Source organism: Gastrolobium bilobum, unplaced genomic scaffold (assembly GCF_033153095.1).
Source record: "Gastrolobium bilobum isolate Gb01-03AN ecotype WA unplaced genomic scaffold, APGP_CSIRO_Gbil_v1 utg13719, whole genome shotgun sequence".
Classification (NCBI taxonomy): domain Eukaryota; kingdom Viridiplantae; phylum Streptophyta; class Magnoliopsida; order Fabales; family Fabaceae; genus Gastrolobium; species Gastrolobium bilobum.
In genome coordinates this window covers 69,336-88,054 of record NW_026895857.1, presented here as the reverse complement: position 1 = coordinate 88,054, position 18,719 = coordinate 69,336, and the positions used below count along the sequence as shown (strand labels likewise).

The window sequence follows — 18,719 nt, the reverse complement described above, 5'->3', positions numbered from 1 at the left end:
TGATAGGGCCCAATAAACCGCGGGCTCAGCTTCCTCACTCTGAGTGCTCGTCCAACACCGGTGACAGGTGAAAGTCTCACAAACACGTGTTCCCTCTCACTGAACTCCAGTGGACGATGCTTGACATCGTAGTAACTATTCTGGCGATTCTGCGCCTGCTTCAGCTTTTCCCTGATCATCTGGATCTGCAGGGTGGTATTTGGACAAAGTCCAAGCCAAACAACTCACGATCCCCAACCTCAGACCAGCAGGTAGGTGCACGACACCTCCTACCGTAGAGCGCCTCGTAGGGTGCCATGCCCAGGCTAGCATGGAAACTGTTGTTATGCGAAAACTCAACCAACGGAAGGTACATATCCCATGCCGAGCCCTGCTCCAACGTGCAAACCCGCAACATATCCTCCAAGGTTTGGATAGTCTACTCAGTCTGTCCATCAGTCTGAGGGTGATAGGCTGTACTCAATCTCAACTGAGTACCAAAAGCTCCCTGCAGTGCCTCCTAGAACCGAGATGTGAACTTCGGGTCCCTATCACTGATGATACTTTTGGGCACCCCGCGAAACCTCACGTTCTCGCGAACAGACAGTTTGACCAACTGCTCAGTAGAGAAGCTCACCTTCACCATTCCGGAATCTCAAGAGGTTGAAGTTTACCAGACAGCTTCTGGTGTTCAATCTTCACCTTCTGGCAGATCAAACACTTGGACACATACACAATTATGTCCTTCTTTATTCCTGGCCACCAGAAATTCCTCTTCAGGTCTTGGTACATCTTTGTAGCACCAGGGTGAACAGTAAACTGTCCCTTATGGGCCTCCGCCATAACCTCTTCGGTCAAAGGACCTCGAGGAATCACCACACGCTTCTGAAACAACATAAGTCCATCCTCATTCCAAGTCACACAGTCTTGGTTCTTCACGTAGTCGAGACACTCTCTCTGCACCTGCGCCTATTGGATCTTCTCCATAAGCTCATTCCTGACTCTCACAGTCTCCATCTCGAGAAGTGCACCCCCAAACAAGGTTGTCACCTTCAGATCTCGAAACTTCTCTATGAGGTCGAAGTCACCCATCGTCAAACTGGATAGACTCACTGATTTCCGACTCAAAGCATCAGCTACCACATTGGCCTTGCCAGTATGGTACTTCAACTCAAAGTCGTAGTCCTTCAGAAACTCCATCCATCTCCTCTGCCTCATGTTCAGCTCCTTCTGATCAAACAGATACTTCAAGCTCTTGTGGTCACTGAACATCGCAATGTGCATACCGAACAGGTAATGCCTCCAAATCTTAAACGCAAACACAATCGCAGCCAACTCCAAATCATGAGTCGGGTAGTTCTCCTCATGAGGCTTCAACTGCCTCGAAGCAAAAGCAACAGCTCTATCAGACTGCATCAACACACAACCCAACCCCTTTCCAGAAGCATCACAGTAAAGCTCAAACTGCTCCTCAGAATCAAGAAGGACCAACACAGGTTAAGTAGTCAATCTCTCCTTCAACTTCTGAAAGCACGCCTCACACTCGTGAGTCCACACAAGGCAAGGGGTCCTCAAGGATCTTCCACCCCAAGCTAACTTACATGTGCAATATAAGTTTAAAAGCAGTTTATCATTATCAGTTCTAAAATAGTGCAATGCAGCAGATAATCATGTCATGTGTGTCAATACTATTCTACTGATCAGAGAAATGCAAGAATACGTCTATTACCCACACAATATGCAAGACGCTACTTGCTCCCACCCACGGACTCACCATCTTGTATGACGCCACATACTCAGGCTTACCGACTAAGTGGAAACAACATATACATATTATAAGCCATTGCACATATCAACTCAAAAGCATTTCAAAATATCCAAAGCATGTAACACAGCATGCATATAACCATACCCCCATGAGACATGGTGGAACCACAACATGGCTAAACCGAGGACAAGAAAGCTTTCCTTGCAAGCTAACACCCAAAGCCAAGAGTCCACAGCTCAAAGTCCAAACACAGCAGATTCACAACTGTTATGGACCAATAATATATCAATAAACATGCACCGCAAGCATACAATATTAAGACAACGCCTTTCCATTACGTTTTACGTCTTAAGGCTTCACACAAGCCATAAGCCCTTAATCACATGATTCTGACTTACATTAATTAATTACAGAAGTTCAACTTCCTCAAACTAGGGTCCACAAACCCATAGATCAGTTCTGGATGAACAGTACGCTACTGTTCCTCGCACACACAGAATATCCGGATATTCCTCGGGGACATATCCGAATATGCAATATCCGAATATCTCACAGGCAATATCCGGATATCCAGATCCTCATATCCGGATATTCCACGACAAATATCCGGATATTTTGCGACAGAATGCAGTTTCTGCATTTCGCGAAGATATCCTTCCAAGGTTCCATTTTTAACACTTCCAGAAGCTAAAACATGCATCTTAAGGTTCATTGAGGTTAATAGGATAGTTGGTTACTTGTTTAACTCATTAAACATACCAAGACATCAACTTTAACCCATTAAACTCATGAACAAGGTTGGTATAACTTACCAAAAGCTTAAACTCACCAAAAGGGTGTCTTTGGAGCTCACTACCAACTCCAAAGGTTCTGACTTCAAGGGTGCACGAAAATACCATCCAAGCAAGGATCTTTCTTCACAAAGAAGGCTCCTTGAAGCCTCACAAACCAAGAACAACACTCCACCACAACCAATCCAGCAAGTCAGCCCTCAAACCCTTCCCAAACTGAACCTCACAACTCAGAAAAGGCACCCTAAGCACTCTCCAATGCTCACACTCAAGTGTTTACTTGATCAAGAAGTGAAACAATGATCAAAGGTGGTGACTTTGGTGAGAAAAAAGAGGAGAAAGGAAGAAGCAAGGTGGCTAGTCACAAGTCTTCAGCAAGGTTCACGTAGGAGGCACAATAATGTTCTAGGATCATGTGCCACTAGTTATATATAGTCTCTTAACCAATAAACACACAGTATTAACTTTAATTGCTACACTTAGTATCTTAATCCCAAACTCAGGATTCTTAACCTACTCAATTTTACAAGAATTATCATATTTTTCTTATAATTTTCGGAGCACCTTTTCGGTACGCGCTTTTCATAGCCAGTACCAGTTTCCAGCACCAGTTCTTATTATTTTGACTTGAAACTTGTTTTTACAAGTCCTACATATTATTCTAGTAATTATCATGCACTTATTATAATTTTCCGGGATACTTTTTCGGTATGCATTTATATCGACTAGCAGAACCGGTATCTGCACTTTTCTTCCGAAAAGAGACTTTCAGCATTCTTAATCACTTACTATAATTATTAAAGCCTCGTAATAATCATTAGGGTCAATTATGAAATTATTTCCTAATTTCACATAATTAAGTGCGGGTTCTTACACTTGACAAATCACTACAACCTCCAAGCTTCTGGGTGTTTGAAAATCTTACAATCTCCAAGTTTACAGGTACTTGAAAACCTTATAATTCTCTCCAAATTACTTAGGTATTTGGCTACCTCTCAAATACAATGAGTCTTACAATCCTTTCAACTCAAGAATACAAGAAGAAAGTGTTTGGAAATAAATATAGACTCTCGAAATGTCAATATACTATTTGAAGCATTATGACTTATGAGTATATGAATTTTTAAGATATGAGTTCAAATATGTGTGACCCTTGAAAGATATGAAAAAATATGCAAATGATAGTGTAAAAGTTCTTAAAATACGCTTAATATGTGTAAAAATGATGCCCAAAATATCTTAGAGTCGTTGGGGACGTATATATAGTTTACTATTGAAAACTAGCCATTTATAGTTGCTATAACACTTTATGGAGAGCAAGCAAGTAATTGATTACTTTCGCGGAGTAATAGATTACTCGATGGAGAAATCGATTACTTTCACAAAGTAATAGATTACTTTCATCTGCAACTTATAACAAGAACATTGTTTCATATTTTAGTCATAACTTGAGCTATTTTTGTTAGATTAATGTGATCACAGTCTCGTTGAAAAGATAAAAGAGAGATATTTGGCCACATCAGCAATTCATGCAATGCGAAGCCATTGACTTTAGCATTTGGCTTGAAATCACTTGTGTTTCCTTTGTAGGTCCTTTTTTAAATAAGAGACCAATTCATTTTTGAACAATGCGTGTAGCCTTAAATAAGTAGGACTTGTTACTAATTGAGTGAAATGACTATCTTAGCTTTTTGGGTGCTTATAGAAGTTAATATTTTTATGTTTAATTTGTGGAATTTGATATATATAATTTTTTTATGTACCAACCATAATTATTTTTTTGAGGCGAGTTGGCCTTCAAGTATCCTCACAAGTTTCAATTCTTTGAGCTGACTATAAGACTAATTTCTAGTCGGGACTTAGTCACAATTAAAGTTCATCACCCTTCTTCAAATATGCATTTGATAAGAATCGAATTTATATTTTTTTCTCACTTTATTCAGCCTATGTTATCAACTGAACTATATGTGTTTTCAAATTAGGGAGATTTCCTAACTTTGACTTGTTACAAAATGCTGATTTTATGCGGTGATGTAAATACCAGTGTTATTAAAACTGGACCAGACCGGCTGGTTCAACCCGGAAATCGGTGAACCGGTCATAAGACCAGTCCGAGCCACACAGTAGATCGGTCATGTTACTGAACCGGTACAACCCAGAAAAAACTGCTACAACTCGCCAGTTTTTTACAAAAATCGGTAACCGCGGTTGGATGGCAATAACCCGGACAACTACTTTCTTCAAAGAGCAAGCGAACAGGCACATCAAGCTTCACGTGTAAAGAGTGCAGTCATATTAATTATAAAGGGTAATTTATCTCATCTTTTAAATGATGTGGGACACATTCTCTTATACTTCATCTTCCACACACTTCCCCAACATCCCCTTATCATCTTTCTCCCTCTGCAACATCTTTTTCATGTGGACCTCCACATCGCTCTTGTACCTAATGGCTCATATGATGCCAAGGGAGAGCACAATGATGGGATCCATGACCTGTGGCATTGGGGTGTTGTTGTTGTTGAAGAAAAGATGAAGAGGAGCATGAGGGTGGTTGAGTGGAACAGGAAAAAGAAGATGTGGGTCTCCTTCAGGACTATGCGGCCATGGATGGGTTCCTCTTCCTTCAACCATTGCTTCAGGAGGAGCTTGTGGGTTTGCAATTTGGTGAAGCGGGTGCATATGCTTCTGCTCCATAATCAGTGTTCTGTTCATATGTGTCAGCCATTGATGTGCAACGCTGTGAGAGAGAGAATGTATTCAGATTTTTTTCTATTGATAAATAGTTGAATTTAGAAACTTGTTTAGAAGGAAATTTATAGGGTCACACAAGGAAATTTCTTTAGAGTCGTAGTTTATGTCAGAAACAAGAAATTTTATTGGATCTGAAGTTGTAGTGAATGCAAGCATGCTCTCATATTTTGTAGTATAGTATAGACAAAACTCAGGATATGTGCATTGGTCTTTCATCCCCTTGCATTGGTTTTATTTTTTAATTATTTATATATATTTGAGTATGTGTATATTTTTTAATATAAAAATTATATTTTATATATATTTGCCGGGTCGTGCAGTTAAACCAGTGATCCAGCACCTCGACCGATTTAAAAACCGGGTCGAGTTTAATAACTTTGGTAAATATTAATAAATGAATGTCAAATAAGTAAAATTCAAGAGAAATTTAAAATAAAAAATAAAAAGCAGAAGTAGCAAAAGATTGTTGAGGGCTAAGTTAATAGGTCTAAGAAGAAGTAACTTTAATAAACCCATCCTACTTCTAATAGGCTTACATTGGGCTGGGATGGACTGGCCAGTCCAATTTCCCAAACTGCTTCAAGTGGGTAAATAAAACCTTTATCTAAATGTAGTGTTTGGTAGAAGATTTATTTTGGGATTGATGAGAAAGTGTAAGTGAATATTGGAAAATACTATGTTTGGTTCAGGTTTTTGAAAAAAATACTAGGCAAATAGCATAGATGAGAAAATAACTTGTGTTGATTTTTGGATGAAATTCACTTTTACAGAATACCACTTGAGATGTGGTATTTTGAGATAACCGGGGAAGTGAAAAAAAGTGCGAAAGGTTCTCCCGAACATAAATTTTGCAAATTTAAATAAATTTCCTGATAATATTTCGGTCAACCAAACAACTTTTTTTACATTTTCCTACCAAACTCACTTTCCAACCATTTCCTTAGTAATTATATTTTCCTATTATTTAAAAAATTTCTCCTGGACCGAACGCCCCAAATTGTACCAAACAAAGAAACCGTTGTCTAAATTAATTTTTATTTTTATTTTTTCTGATAATGACATAACAGGTCCTTCAAATCAAATCCATTTCAAAAAAATAAAATAAAAAAAGCCATCAAATGCGTAGTAGTCCTAATGCTAATGCTCTAGGTGCTGTTTCCAGGTATGATTCTTCCTTTGTTTCTTTCTCTTTATCAATAACTCTCTCTCACTTTTGAAGTTTTGTTCTTCAGTTTTTTATTCCTAATATTGATATTCAGTTTTAGATTTGTAATAATTTATATTCCTGTTGTCACAAACTGTGAATTATCGTCGAGTTGTAGATTTATTCTCTTCCATTCGCATCTGCATATCTCTTTGGTTTGAGTTGAGATGTGTCCCGTGTGTGGGCTTTAAATTAAATTACCTTTGAAGAGAATAGTTTTAGGCTGCGTTTGGATGGAGAATTTCAGAAGCTCAGGAATTTGAAAATACAGCCATATTAAATTAACCGGTTCAGTTACTTTCATTTGTTTGGATATTTAGTTATGCGATTGAAATTTTAGTGTAACATGTTACTGGAATTTTAAACTAGAGCGTATGAGAACGGGTGAGAAAGCATGGGCTTTGTTCTATCCTACTAAACCCTGTGAATTCAAGCATGAACAATAGGTTCAGAGAAATGTGCAACTCTTATCAAGTGTACAACTAAAGTGTTTTATGGAAAATTATCTCAAATCCTCTAAAAAATTACACCCCTTATTAAAATTCATTTTTTAAACACACTCTTAGAAAAGTTTGGTTTGAGGTGATGAGAACCTGCTGCTCTATTTATGGTCTGCTTCTTGTTGCTCTTTTATCTCGCCATTGTTTTTAATTACTGATGTCTGCTGTATTGTTTTGATTAGTGTTACATGCTGTTTAGTTCTTGCTGTTTGTGAATTCAATTTGTTGCTGATTATTGTGTGCATTTTTCTTTTTTGTACCCTGCCCTTTACTGCATTGCTATTGGTTGCTTATGCTTCACTGCATCATGAATTTCATGACTTATGAGGAGGATTTGTGTTTGATTGGTACTTTAATTTAATTTTATTGTTCAGGTTTTTGTGTATATATACTTAGACCGTCATCTGTTTTGACCATTCAGACTAGCTGGCTGAACCTGGACCAGAATCTTTACTGGTTCACTGTTTGGTCCGGCTTTAATAACATTGATTTTTCCTTGAAGAAAGTAAAGAAGCAAAAGAAAGCCATTGAATAGAGCTCTTTGAAGCTTTCAAATTGAATCAAGGATGGGAGACGGAGCAAGTGAAGAGCATCAAAGGTCACTAGCTGCCCCTCTCATATTTTTCATCGTTCTCGCTTTTCAGTTTGCGTCGCATTGGATTGATCACTTCAAGAAGGTCCTCTCCCTCTCTCTACCCGTTTTATTTTTCACCATTCTGGCAATTTATAAGTGATTCTAACTCTAATAATGCTTATATTATATTTTTTTATTACTGGTTCGAGATAAATCTATTTATTTGGTTCACCTTGCACAATTGGAACTTTTTTTATTTTATTTGTATGCTAATTTCTTCACATGGTAAAGATGTGCATACTCTATTTCACAAACAGTATTTTAAATTGAAAATTGTAAGGATAATAGTTTCAATTATCAAAACTTGTTTAGTTCTACCCTTTTGTGTAGTTGTTTCTTTGATAACATATAGGATAGAATGGGTAACTGATTTTTGAATTCTCGTGCTTGGATTTTCCCAATATATGGGATAGTTGAGCGGGATGAGTTGGCATTAGACCATGGTTTATATTCATTGTGACATTTTTGACTTTTTGTGAATAAGTTTTAAATTTTACATTTCAAAACTTCTATTTGATTTTTCATGTCCAAGAATGAAGATAACTGTCATGAAAATTGAATCCTTCAATAGGATAATTTTGAGACTGTTGTAGAGATAATCATCATCGATTGTGGAATGCAATTTAGCCATAGCTAGGGAGTCGGGAGATGAGTTCTTGTGTATATAAAATAAGGGCATTCATGCTAAATATGTTAAGGCTCTAATTTGAATTCACTAGTTTTCCACCATATGTATTGTTTTATCATTTTGCCCTGTGTTACCAGATCTTATGATAGTGACAAGCACACTAGGGTCAAGTGCCATTAATTGACAATCCATAACTATATCTTTAACTTTCATGAGACATAGTTGTTCCTTTGCACAATGGGCTAGTGATTGCGTACTCTGTTTCTACCATAATATTTGAAGTGCTTAGTGCCTTTTCCTGTGCTTGGTAAGATTAAGATATACTCTCTAGCACAATGAATATTGATTATGATATTAATTCCATTTAGTCTTCTGCTTTTACTACAGAGTGGATCCGTGAATGAAAAAGGAATTCAGTTGCGTGGAGAAATAAAACAACTTTTGAAGGAGGCAAGCTCACTGTCGCAGTAAGTTAATCAAGCTCACTGACTGTCGGTCTTACTTGGAACTCCAAATTCAATTGGTTATGGTATTTTTATATTTATGGTTGTTGTTTGTGTCTTTCTTCAAAAGTTGAAACAACCGACTTTCTTCCACTTTGTTTTGAGCAAATGTTGTCACTTCAGGACTAGGGATTTTATATGCTTAAGCATTTAGGCTGTGTTTATATTAATGGAAAGGGATGGAATTGGGGAAATGGAATAGCATTAGTTGCCATTGTTTCCATTGTTATTAACAGGGTGGAATGCAATGGAACCTGATGGAATCTACTCCATTCCATTCCATCCAATATTTCTATTTTCCTTTCTCCCAATTTGGGGTTATGGATATGGGATGGAACCAACTTATTGTTTATTTTTCTCCTCACCATTCCGTTCACTTCCCAAACAATGGAATTGAAAATTTCCTCCATTTCATCTTTAAATATCTAAACAATGGCATGGTAATTTATTCCATTCCATTCTACCTATCTGAAACATACAGACAAAGGCTTTGTATATGATCTGTATCAATTGTTAGAACCTCTCTCTTCCCTAATGAAAAAATCCCCAAAAATGCAGCGGTCATGGGTTCAGACTTGGTTGGGCCTTTTCACTAGTGACTTACTTTCTGCATGTGATAAATTTGACAGTTTTAAATTATATTTAATATTGGACTTGAAATGCTTAGACAAATCTATGTAATATAGAAATTCAGCTTATTAGTGGAAGAAAGAATAATTGCAGTTAAACTACTACTAGATAAGAGTTTGGTTAAGATTGAGTGGGAAGAGATAAATAACTATATCACTTAGCCATCCTTTGGATCTCGGGTTTTTACATTTCTAAACTTCACCTCTAGGTGGGGTTGCCTACATGGATCAAACAATGCCATTAATATTATGTGAAAACCAATTCTTTGAAGAGGCCATTTTGCTCTATCTTTTTAAATGGTTTCACTTTGAATTTTTCTTGGTTTTCCCTTACCTCTAATTATTAGGCTATCCTCTGTCTAATTAACTCTTTCAACTAGGGCTTCTATTGGTCTTCTCAAGTCTCCAAACTATTTTTTTAGGCCCGATTCTAGCATCTTTTCCTCAATAGGTGTCAGTCCTACTTTCTAATATAATTCATTCCTGATTTTATCTTTTCTTGTACGGCCATTCATCCAGTGCAACTTTTTGATCTCCACAAAACTTATGTTGGCCTACTGTGTTTTAGATATTTTGGCTGTAAAAGTACATGTCAAAGTAAGAGTAGTGAGGATGAAAATATTGAAGTGGGTGATGGGCTGACAGAGAGTATCTATGTGATTGGTAAAGAAGATGTTCGGTACTTAAACTTTGAAGTAACTTTACTTGATTGGAATCATGTATTGTAGTTCAGACATGTAGAATAAAGAATCAAATACCTTGGTATAAAAGTCTGAGAAAATTAAAATAGAGAAATCAAGTGGAAAGGAGGAAAAAGGAAAACCTAATGCACAAGGCTTGTCTACTTTGCAAGGGTAGAGGTGATGGTCAATTGTGCACAGCCTTATCTTTGCATTTTTGCAAAGAGGCTGTTTCTGAGACTTAAACTCATGACTTTATGTTCACAAAGGAGCAATTGTACTACTGCATGACTATAAGTAATTAAAAAAGAGATAATTGTATGATCAATGATGTGAGTGTGCCTTAGATGTGATTTTGATGATGATAGAGTGTTTATGAGAAGGAATGCATTTTTTGTTCTTCTTTAAACTTCTGTGAACTTTTCAATCTGCGTTCCTTCATTGAGTAAAAGTTACATGGCCTGCTTGCTCGAACCGTATGATTGCTACTTGCTATTGAGCTTGACTCAGCTGTTAATTTGTATACGTGCAAGTAGCCGAATGAATTGGTTGTTGAATTTTATTAATCTGTTGTATTGGTTAGAAACAATTATGTCATTCCATATTTTTGTCTCAACTACTATTTACAGGGCTGGACTTCCATTTTGCATGAGGGGGCAGCTGCTCCTTCCTTGATAAAAAATTATTCTACACATTCCGTAAACCGTTTGCAGCCCAAACCAATCATCGAAGTTTCACTCCCGACTGTTTATACGTAGAAAATGATTGGAAAAAGTTCCGAAACATAGATTTGTTGTATCTTGTATAAAACCTTTTATTTGGTGAAACTTGAAACACCTTTTATTTTCATTACTTTTGTTTTGTTTTCTATATGTTTTAGGGCCTAATTATAGTTTCTAACTAAGGTTTCAGAATCAGTGTGACTCTTTATGGAAATATCTTAATAGCAATAGAAATATCTTAAATTTAAATCTAATTTAAACTTTGAATTTCGTATGTGTATGTTTGTGAGAAACAGATAGAGTACATGAGTCATTTCTGTGTCCTCTCAGGCCATCAACCTTTGCACAAGCAGCAAAACTCAGAAGACTGGCAGCTGCGAAGGAGAGGGAACTTGCAAAGTGTGAGTTATTTCCTGTTGCAAGTCATTTTACATGTACTCTCTGTAAATGTGACAGACATATTTGAAATCTACAATTTTGAGTCTGCTATGAACTATGAAGATGAACTTGTTACAATACCTAAATAAAAAAGTTATAGTTCTGAAAATGTGTTTAGACTTTGGAAGCAACAAATAGTAATCAAAGATGATTAGGCACTAAAGATTTATGCTGTTCAATTTAACAAGGTCATTTTGATTTAGGTGGTAAATATTCTCTTTACATTTATAAAAAGAGTTGATTTTAAGCTCATTATTCCTATCCTATTCCTCATCACTTTGTATTTCCACTCTATCTTTGCTGCCACTAGGCTTATGCTATGCTTGGATAAGAAGTAAGGAGAGGGATATGTTCTCCCTCAAGGACCAAAATTCTTCGTCCACAAATTGGGAGGCAGAGGGAAATGGTTTACTTTAATTTAAATACGAAGTAACTCTCATTTGCTCTGCTATAACTTTTATTTCTCAGGCTAGGGAAAGAGAGTTCTCATTTCCTTAAACATTCAAACAAGTGAAAGTAACTCCCTCTCTTTCTCCTCATTCCCCTTCTGCCCAAATACTCCCTAACATACTATTAAGCCATTGGGAAGTTTATATGGCTCATGGCTTTCAGCACTGTCAAGTCTCCAATTCTCCATATTTAATAATCCAAAGTTTATGCACATGTTTCATGCTTTTGTAACGGTTACATGAGGAATTTAATTTTCTGTTTCCAATTCGAACAGTTACGACTGCAAATACTATGGTGCATGACTTCAAATATTGTACTGCTTAAATTTATAACAATAGATAACATGTTTTATGCACACTTATAAAGAGACAGCGAGGGGGAGAGAGAGGCAAGATAATTTTATACAAGTGTAAATTATACTCTTATTCTTAATCTTAGCCCTATTTATATCTACCAGCTCTAATTTATCAGATAAGTGAGCTGTTAGATACAAGTAATATCAATAACTAAGATTGAGAGTGACTTGAATATAAAATAATATGTTGTATATGGATCTAATTCAGAGAGTTACAATATATAGAGACTCTAATGGGCTTAAGTGAAAGGCCCAGACCTAATACAATCAGCATAATTACAGACTAATCATATCTAATCATATTTAATATATTCTAACACTCCCCCTCAAGCTGATGCGTATATATTGTGAGCACCAAGCTTGTTACAAATGTATTGAACCCGAGGACCTCTAAGAGCTTTAGTGAAGACATCCGCTAGTTGATCAGAGGAGTTGACGAAAGCAGTCTTGATTTCTCCTGACTGAATCTTTTCTCGAATGAAGTGACAATCAATCTCTATATGTTTGGTCCTCTCATGAAAGACAGGATTAGAGGATATATGTAGCGCAGCTTGATTATCACAAATGAGTGTCATGGGTTGTTTTTGTTCACAAAGATGAAGCTCCTGAATCAACTGCTTTAACCAGATTAACTCACAGGTAGTATTTGCCATTGCACGATACTCAGCTTCTGCACTAGATTGAGCAACTACAGGTTGTTTCTTGCTCTTCCACGAAATTAAGTTTCCTCCAAAGAAGACACAATAGCCGGAAGTAGAGCGCCTGTCTGAGGGTGATCCTGCCCAATCAGCATCTGAATAACCACAAATTTCTGTATTTCCCTGATCTGAATACAACAAACCTTTTCCTGGTGCTCCTTTGATGTATCGGAGGATCCTCACAGCAGCATCCCAATGTGAATCACAAGGGGAATAAAGGAACTGACTAGCCGTACTAACAGTGAAAGAAATATCTGGCCTAGTCACAGTAAGATAATTGAGCTTCCCAATTAGCCTCCGATAACGTCCAGGATCAGATAACGGCTCCCCCTGTCCGGGCAATAACTTGACATTAGAATCCATGGGTGTGTCAACTGGTTTACTCCCCAACATACCAGTTTCTTCTAGGATATCCAAGGCATACTTCCTTTGACAAATAGAAATGCCCTGTCTAGATTGCGCTACCTCAAATCCCAAGAAGTAACGCAGCTTCCCAAGGTCCTTTGTTTGAAATGTACTGAATAAATGCTGTTTTAACTGACGAATTCCGTCTTGATCACTTCCGGTGAGAATGATGTCGTCAACATAGACTAACAAATAGATGCACTTGTCAGGAGATGTAATCCTATAAAATACAGAATGATCAACTTTACTGCGGATTAAGCCAAACGCCTGAATAGCAGAACTAAAGCGACTGAACCATGCTCGAGGAGACTGCTTGAGACCATATAAGGATTTTCGAAGACGACACACTTTTCCAGACTCCCCCTGAGCAACAAAACCAGGTGTTTTTCTCCATGTAAACTTCTTCTTGTAAGTCACCATGAAGAAAAGCATTTTTGATGTCAAGTTGAAGGAGTGGCCAGTGACGAACAGCAGCAAGAGCAAGAAATAGGCGGACTGATGCCATCTTAGCAACCGGAGAGAATGTATCGTCATAATCAAGGCCAAAGATTTGAGTAAAACCCTTGGCAACTAGGCGTGGCTTGAGTCGATCATCATGACCATCAGGTCCAACTTTTACAGTAAACACCCAGCGACAACCAACTATAGACTTCTCTGGAGGAGCAGAAACAAGGTCCCAAGTGCCATTGGAATGAAGTGCAGTCATTTCATCAAGCATCGCTTGGCGCCACCCTGGATGGGAAAATGCTTCACCTGTGGTCTTAGGAATAGAAATAGAAGAAAGACTAGAAACAAAGGTGAAATGAGGTGAAGAAAGACGGTCATAGCTCAAAAAGGTATAAAGAGGATAAGGGTTACGAGTAGTACGTGTACCTTTTCTTTGAGAAATAGGAAGAGCCTCTGGTGAAGGATCCGGAGGGGAAGAATCAACTGCAGGGGGCAATGAGTCAGCAGGGGTCGAGTCGACAGGAGGCACAGTTTTACGACGTTGATAAGTGAGAAGTGGACGGTCCGCAGGTATTGAAGCAATAGGTTGCTTATCTGGAATAGAAGTACCTGCAGCTGGTAAAGACAAGTCAAGAAAAGGAACAGGAAGAACATGATCAACCTGTGACAACTGAGATGAGATAGAATTAAAGGGTTGTTGATCAAGAAAAGTGACATCAGCGGAAACTAAGTAACGCTTAAGATCGGGGGAATAACAACGATAACCTTTTTGAAGACGAGAATAACCAAGAAAGATACACTGAAAGGCTTTGGATGTTAACTTATCCTTACCAGGAGTGAGATCATGAACAAAACAAGTACAACCAAAGACATGTGGAGTTAGAGGATAAAGAGGAACATCTGGAAGCAACAGATTATGAGGAATGTCATTGTTGAGCACAGAAGAAGGCATGCGATTGATGAGAAAACAAGAGATGAGTACAACATCTGCCCAGAAGTGAAGGGGAACCTGCATATGAATAAGAAGGGTACGGGCAGTTTCAATGAGATGTCTGTTTTTACGTTCAGCCACCCCATTTTGTTGTGGAGTGTGAGGACAAGTAGTTTGATGTAAAGTACCTTGTGTGGCCAAGAAATTAGAAAAATCAATAAAAACATATTCCTTAGCATTATCACTACGTAGAATACGAATAGAAACACCAAATTGAGTATGAATCTCAGTAGAAAACTTCTTATAAATGGAAAATAACTCAGAACGATTTTTCATTAAATAGATCCAAGTGCAACGGGAAAAATCATCAATAAAGGTAACGAAATACCGAAAACCTAAAACAGACAAGGTACGACTTGGACCCCAGATATCTAAATGAACAAGAGAGAAAGGGGCATCAGCTCGTTTATTGACTCGACTGGCAAAAAAGGAGCGTGTATGCTTCCCTTGTTGACATGACACACAATCTAAAGACTGAAGACCGGATAAAAGAGGAACCATTTTCTGCAACTTTGAAAGACTTGGATGGCCAAGGCGACTGTGAATAAGTTGTGGAGATTCTGTGAGAGAGCAGGCCACTGAAGGACGAGGCACATCCAGATAATAAAGCCCCCGTGACTCATGACCCACCCCAATCATTTTCCCGGTATCCGGATCCTGCACAGAAACAGAATGGTTAGAGAAAGTAATGGTGCAAGTGAGGGAGTGGATCAACTTACTAATAGAAATTAAGTTATAAGGGATGCTAGGAATGTAATAAACAGATGTCAAGGCCAAGGTAGAGGTCGGACGAGCTTGTCCAATCCCACGAACTAGGGCTTTGGTTCCATCCGCAAGGGTAAAAGAAGGTAAATGATCAGAATAAGTAAGAGATGTAAAGAGTTGCTTATTACCACAGAGATGATCGGTAGCACCTGAGTCAAATATCCAAGTGCCAAGTGATGTAGAATGAGAAACACAAGCAACGGGATTACCAGTATATGGCAGAGACTGAGGAGAAGCCTTCCTAAGAAGAGTTTGGAGTGCAGCATAGTCCGCAGGTGAGAGAGAACCTGAACCAAATAATGCATTGTCTGACTGAGCTATATTTGCAATAAGAGAGGTGTCCCAAGGAGAACCAATAGATGCTGCTGAATCCTCCGAGGGATCAATAGATGCTGCTGCCATTTAAAGAAAATATAAAAGCCGTAAAGAAGGCAAACGATATCCAATCAAGGAGAACCACTCGTCTAAAGTGAGACCCACAACAAATCAAGCACAGATCTGGAAAGAGAAGGAGAAGGCGAGCTTCTCTGTCCAAGACCGGCCGGAAAAAACAGCCGGAAAAGGGCTCACGCACCGGCAGAAGGTGGCGCGTGAAGCCCATGCGCAGAGGACAGGAACGGCGCGTGAAGGCGCGTTGCAACTCCGATGGTGGCCGGACTTCCACAGAGGTGGTCGCCGGGAAGAGAGGATGCTGATCGCGTTCTGACCTGGTTGAAAACTCGCCGGAAAAGTGCTCCGGCGGCCTGAACAGTGGCTGACGGTGGCGGACGGTGGTTCCGGTGACCGTCGGAGGTGCTAACGCGTTCGGAAATTGCTCGGAAGGGACTTACAGTCCTTGATGTCTTGCCGGAAGGACGCACGACAAAGAAAAGATGACTCCTAAGCAGTGGGCTTAGGTTTTAAAGTGAAAACAAGATTTCTAAGTGGAAGCGAGGGTCCCCAGAGCGAAAGAGCTCTGATACCAACTTGAATATAAAATAATATGTTGTATATTGATCTAATTCAGAGAGTTACAATATATAGAGACTCTAATAGGCTTAAGTGAAAGGCCCAGACCTAATACAATTAGCATAATTACAGACTAATTATATGTAATCATATTTAATATATTCTAACAGAGTGTAAGACTTCTTTTTCATATAGTGTTGTAAATTGATCATGTTATATATATATATATATATATACCCTCAGCTCAAAACATATTCTCATTCAAGCAATCTTGTCCTCATTAAAATCATTGCACAATATAAATGACTTTTATCCTAAAGAGTTAGGGAAAAAAAAAAACCCACTTCCCATTAAATCTCGACTAGCGAGGGTAGGGGTGAGGGCAATCCTTTTGGTACGCAGCTTTATCCTTGCATATTTGCAAAGAGATTGTTTTCCGCATTCGAACCCATGTCCTTTTGGTTACAAAGGAGCAACTTTATCATTGCTCCAGGCTTGCCCTCTTCTCATGAAAGAGTTAGAGAAGGCATAAATTTTTATTTCATTTTATTTTTACATATATAAATATAAATCTCATATCCATACTTATGCAACATAGGAGACTGATTGTTTCACAAGTACTGCTGCTTAATCTGTTTCAGAACCGATTCCTCACAGTTGCTGATGCGGTTGCATCTGAGTTAAGACATTTTTTTTAAAGTTGGATCCATAAGTAGGTAGTACTCGATGCAGTCACATCAGCAGTAATGCACAATGTGTGCTGAGATTATTGTGCAAGTAGCATTACTCTAGTTTCTCAGCCTTTCCTGCTTCATAAATCTAGCATTTATAAAAAAATTGTAGTTTAAACTTAATATGCAGGTCAAAATTTACATGACAAGGACACTGCTTTGTATTCACAAGTTCTGCTGGCCTTAAAGGTATTTTCCTGATATAAGCCTTGTTTAAGTTTTAAACATGTTTTCTTTGTGAGTGAAGGCTGATAAAATACTTGTGTGGTTGTGCCATGTAGGTCCTAACATATTTAATTCTGCTTATCTGGTTTTGGAGTGTTCCTGTGGCTAGCATATCACAACAACTTGTGCAACCATTTGGTAATGAAATTATGATTAATACTTCAATTTTACTAGTTTGCAGTAGCACTATAAACTCCCTCACCCGTTTGGATAAGAACTGTCAGATTTATTAGCTTGCTATACAAAATTCCGCCTTTCTTATTTTGTTGGAATTCTGATATTCTGTACAAATGAAGAGTTGTTGACCTATCACACAAATAGCATGCCTCATTGCCTCTTATTAATGGTGAAAGAGGAAAACACTAAGATCTTATTTTGTATCCTAAATACACTTTTGCAGGGAGATTATTATCTTGGAGGACTGCAGGGGTTCAAAATAACAATATTTTGGTAAGTAATTGCTAGTATCTTTCCTTATTACATTTGAAACTTTGTATAAAAGAAGCAATGTTCAAAGTAAATGCTACCCTCTTGGGTCCCGATCATTGAATGTGCCGATATCAGCTTTTTCTTTTGCATTTGGATGAGTGAGGATTTGATCTAGTTTGTGACAGTCTCATGATACATGTGATGTTCATAATTAACTGGTATCTATGTGCATTTCACAAACAAACTTTTTTTCGCAATAAATAATTTAGTATAAATAAAAAACACTATATGAAAGCATCCACTAATTTCTGAATATCGTTTGTTTGTTTTATAACGTTGCAGGTAGGGATAATACCGTGGCTAATAATATCTACCAGGGTTAGCCGATTTATTTGTAGACTCACTCATAGCAAATAGGTTGTCATGATCTTCATCTAGAATGACGGAAAATTGCAAGCTGCTTGGATTGGTATTCTTGATTTAAAATGGAAAGAACAAAATGTTAAATAGATTTGTACGCAATGAAATTTGTTCTTTCCTCAATCCGGTCTGGTTGATCAGTTTGTAGCATTTATTTATTTTTTTGAGTTAGAGGCGACGTGTAAAATTCATTCAGCATATGCAACCTAAATTTCCATATATTATAGGCATTACCTCTCTTTTAATGCTTATGGATTAATCGTATTTATTTACTTTTTTGGTGTTGAATGAATGGGTTTGTAAAATTGAGTTTATGATTTATTTTATTTTATTTTTATTTGGAGTTTGTGAGTTGCTACAAAGAATTGGTTCAATTGAAAAAAAAAACCGAGGTTCGGTTCAAATCACTATTCCGTAGCAAGTGTTGCATGACGTTTCTTCTATTATTACTGACACGATATCATATTTGCGAGGATACAAATTTATTTTATATGATTCTATGTATATTTCTGTACTTTTTTCAAAATTAAAAAGTAGATGTAAAATTAGGGGTGATAATTTTTTATAGATCCTTTGATATGATATGAATATGACAAGAAAAATTTATGTTGGGGTTGATTCGTTT

The 18,719-nt window shown here is 37.7% G+C and overlaps 1 protein-coding gene across 3 annotated transcripts; it reads left to right on the top strand.

Moving 5' to 3' along the window:
• Window positions 1-6,408: 6,408 nt before the first annotated feature.
• LOC133296461 (protein GET1-like) lies at window positions 6,409-18,318 on the top strand. Of its 3 annotated transcripts, none has more exons than XM_061495457.1 (8): window positions 6,409-6,454; window positions 7,499-7,673; window positions 8,646-8,725; window positions 11,123-11,193; window positions 17,151-17,209; window positions 17,302-17,383; window positions 17,646-17,695; window positions 18,017-18,318. In XM_061495457.1, exons 2-8 carry the CDS (start codon window positions 7,563-7,565, stop codon window positions 18,089-18,091), a joined length of 528 nt encoding a protein of 175 aa, XP_061351441.1. In that variant the 5' UTR covers window positions 6,409-6,454; window positions 7,499-7,562; the 3' UTR covers window positions 18,092-18,318. The 3 variants fall into 3 exon arrangements, with proteins under 3 accessions (XP_061351441.1, XP_061351440.1, XP_061351442.1); XM_061495456.1 differs by having other exon boundaries at window positions 6,428-6,454; window positions 7,418-7,673; XM_061495458.1 differs by lacking the exon at window positions 6,409-6,454 and adding an exon at window positions 6,518-6,880 and having other exon boundaries at window positions 7,508-7,673.
• Window positions 18,319-18,719: the final 401 nt, after the last annotated feature.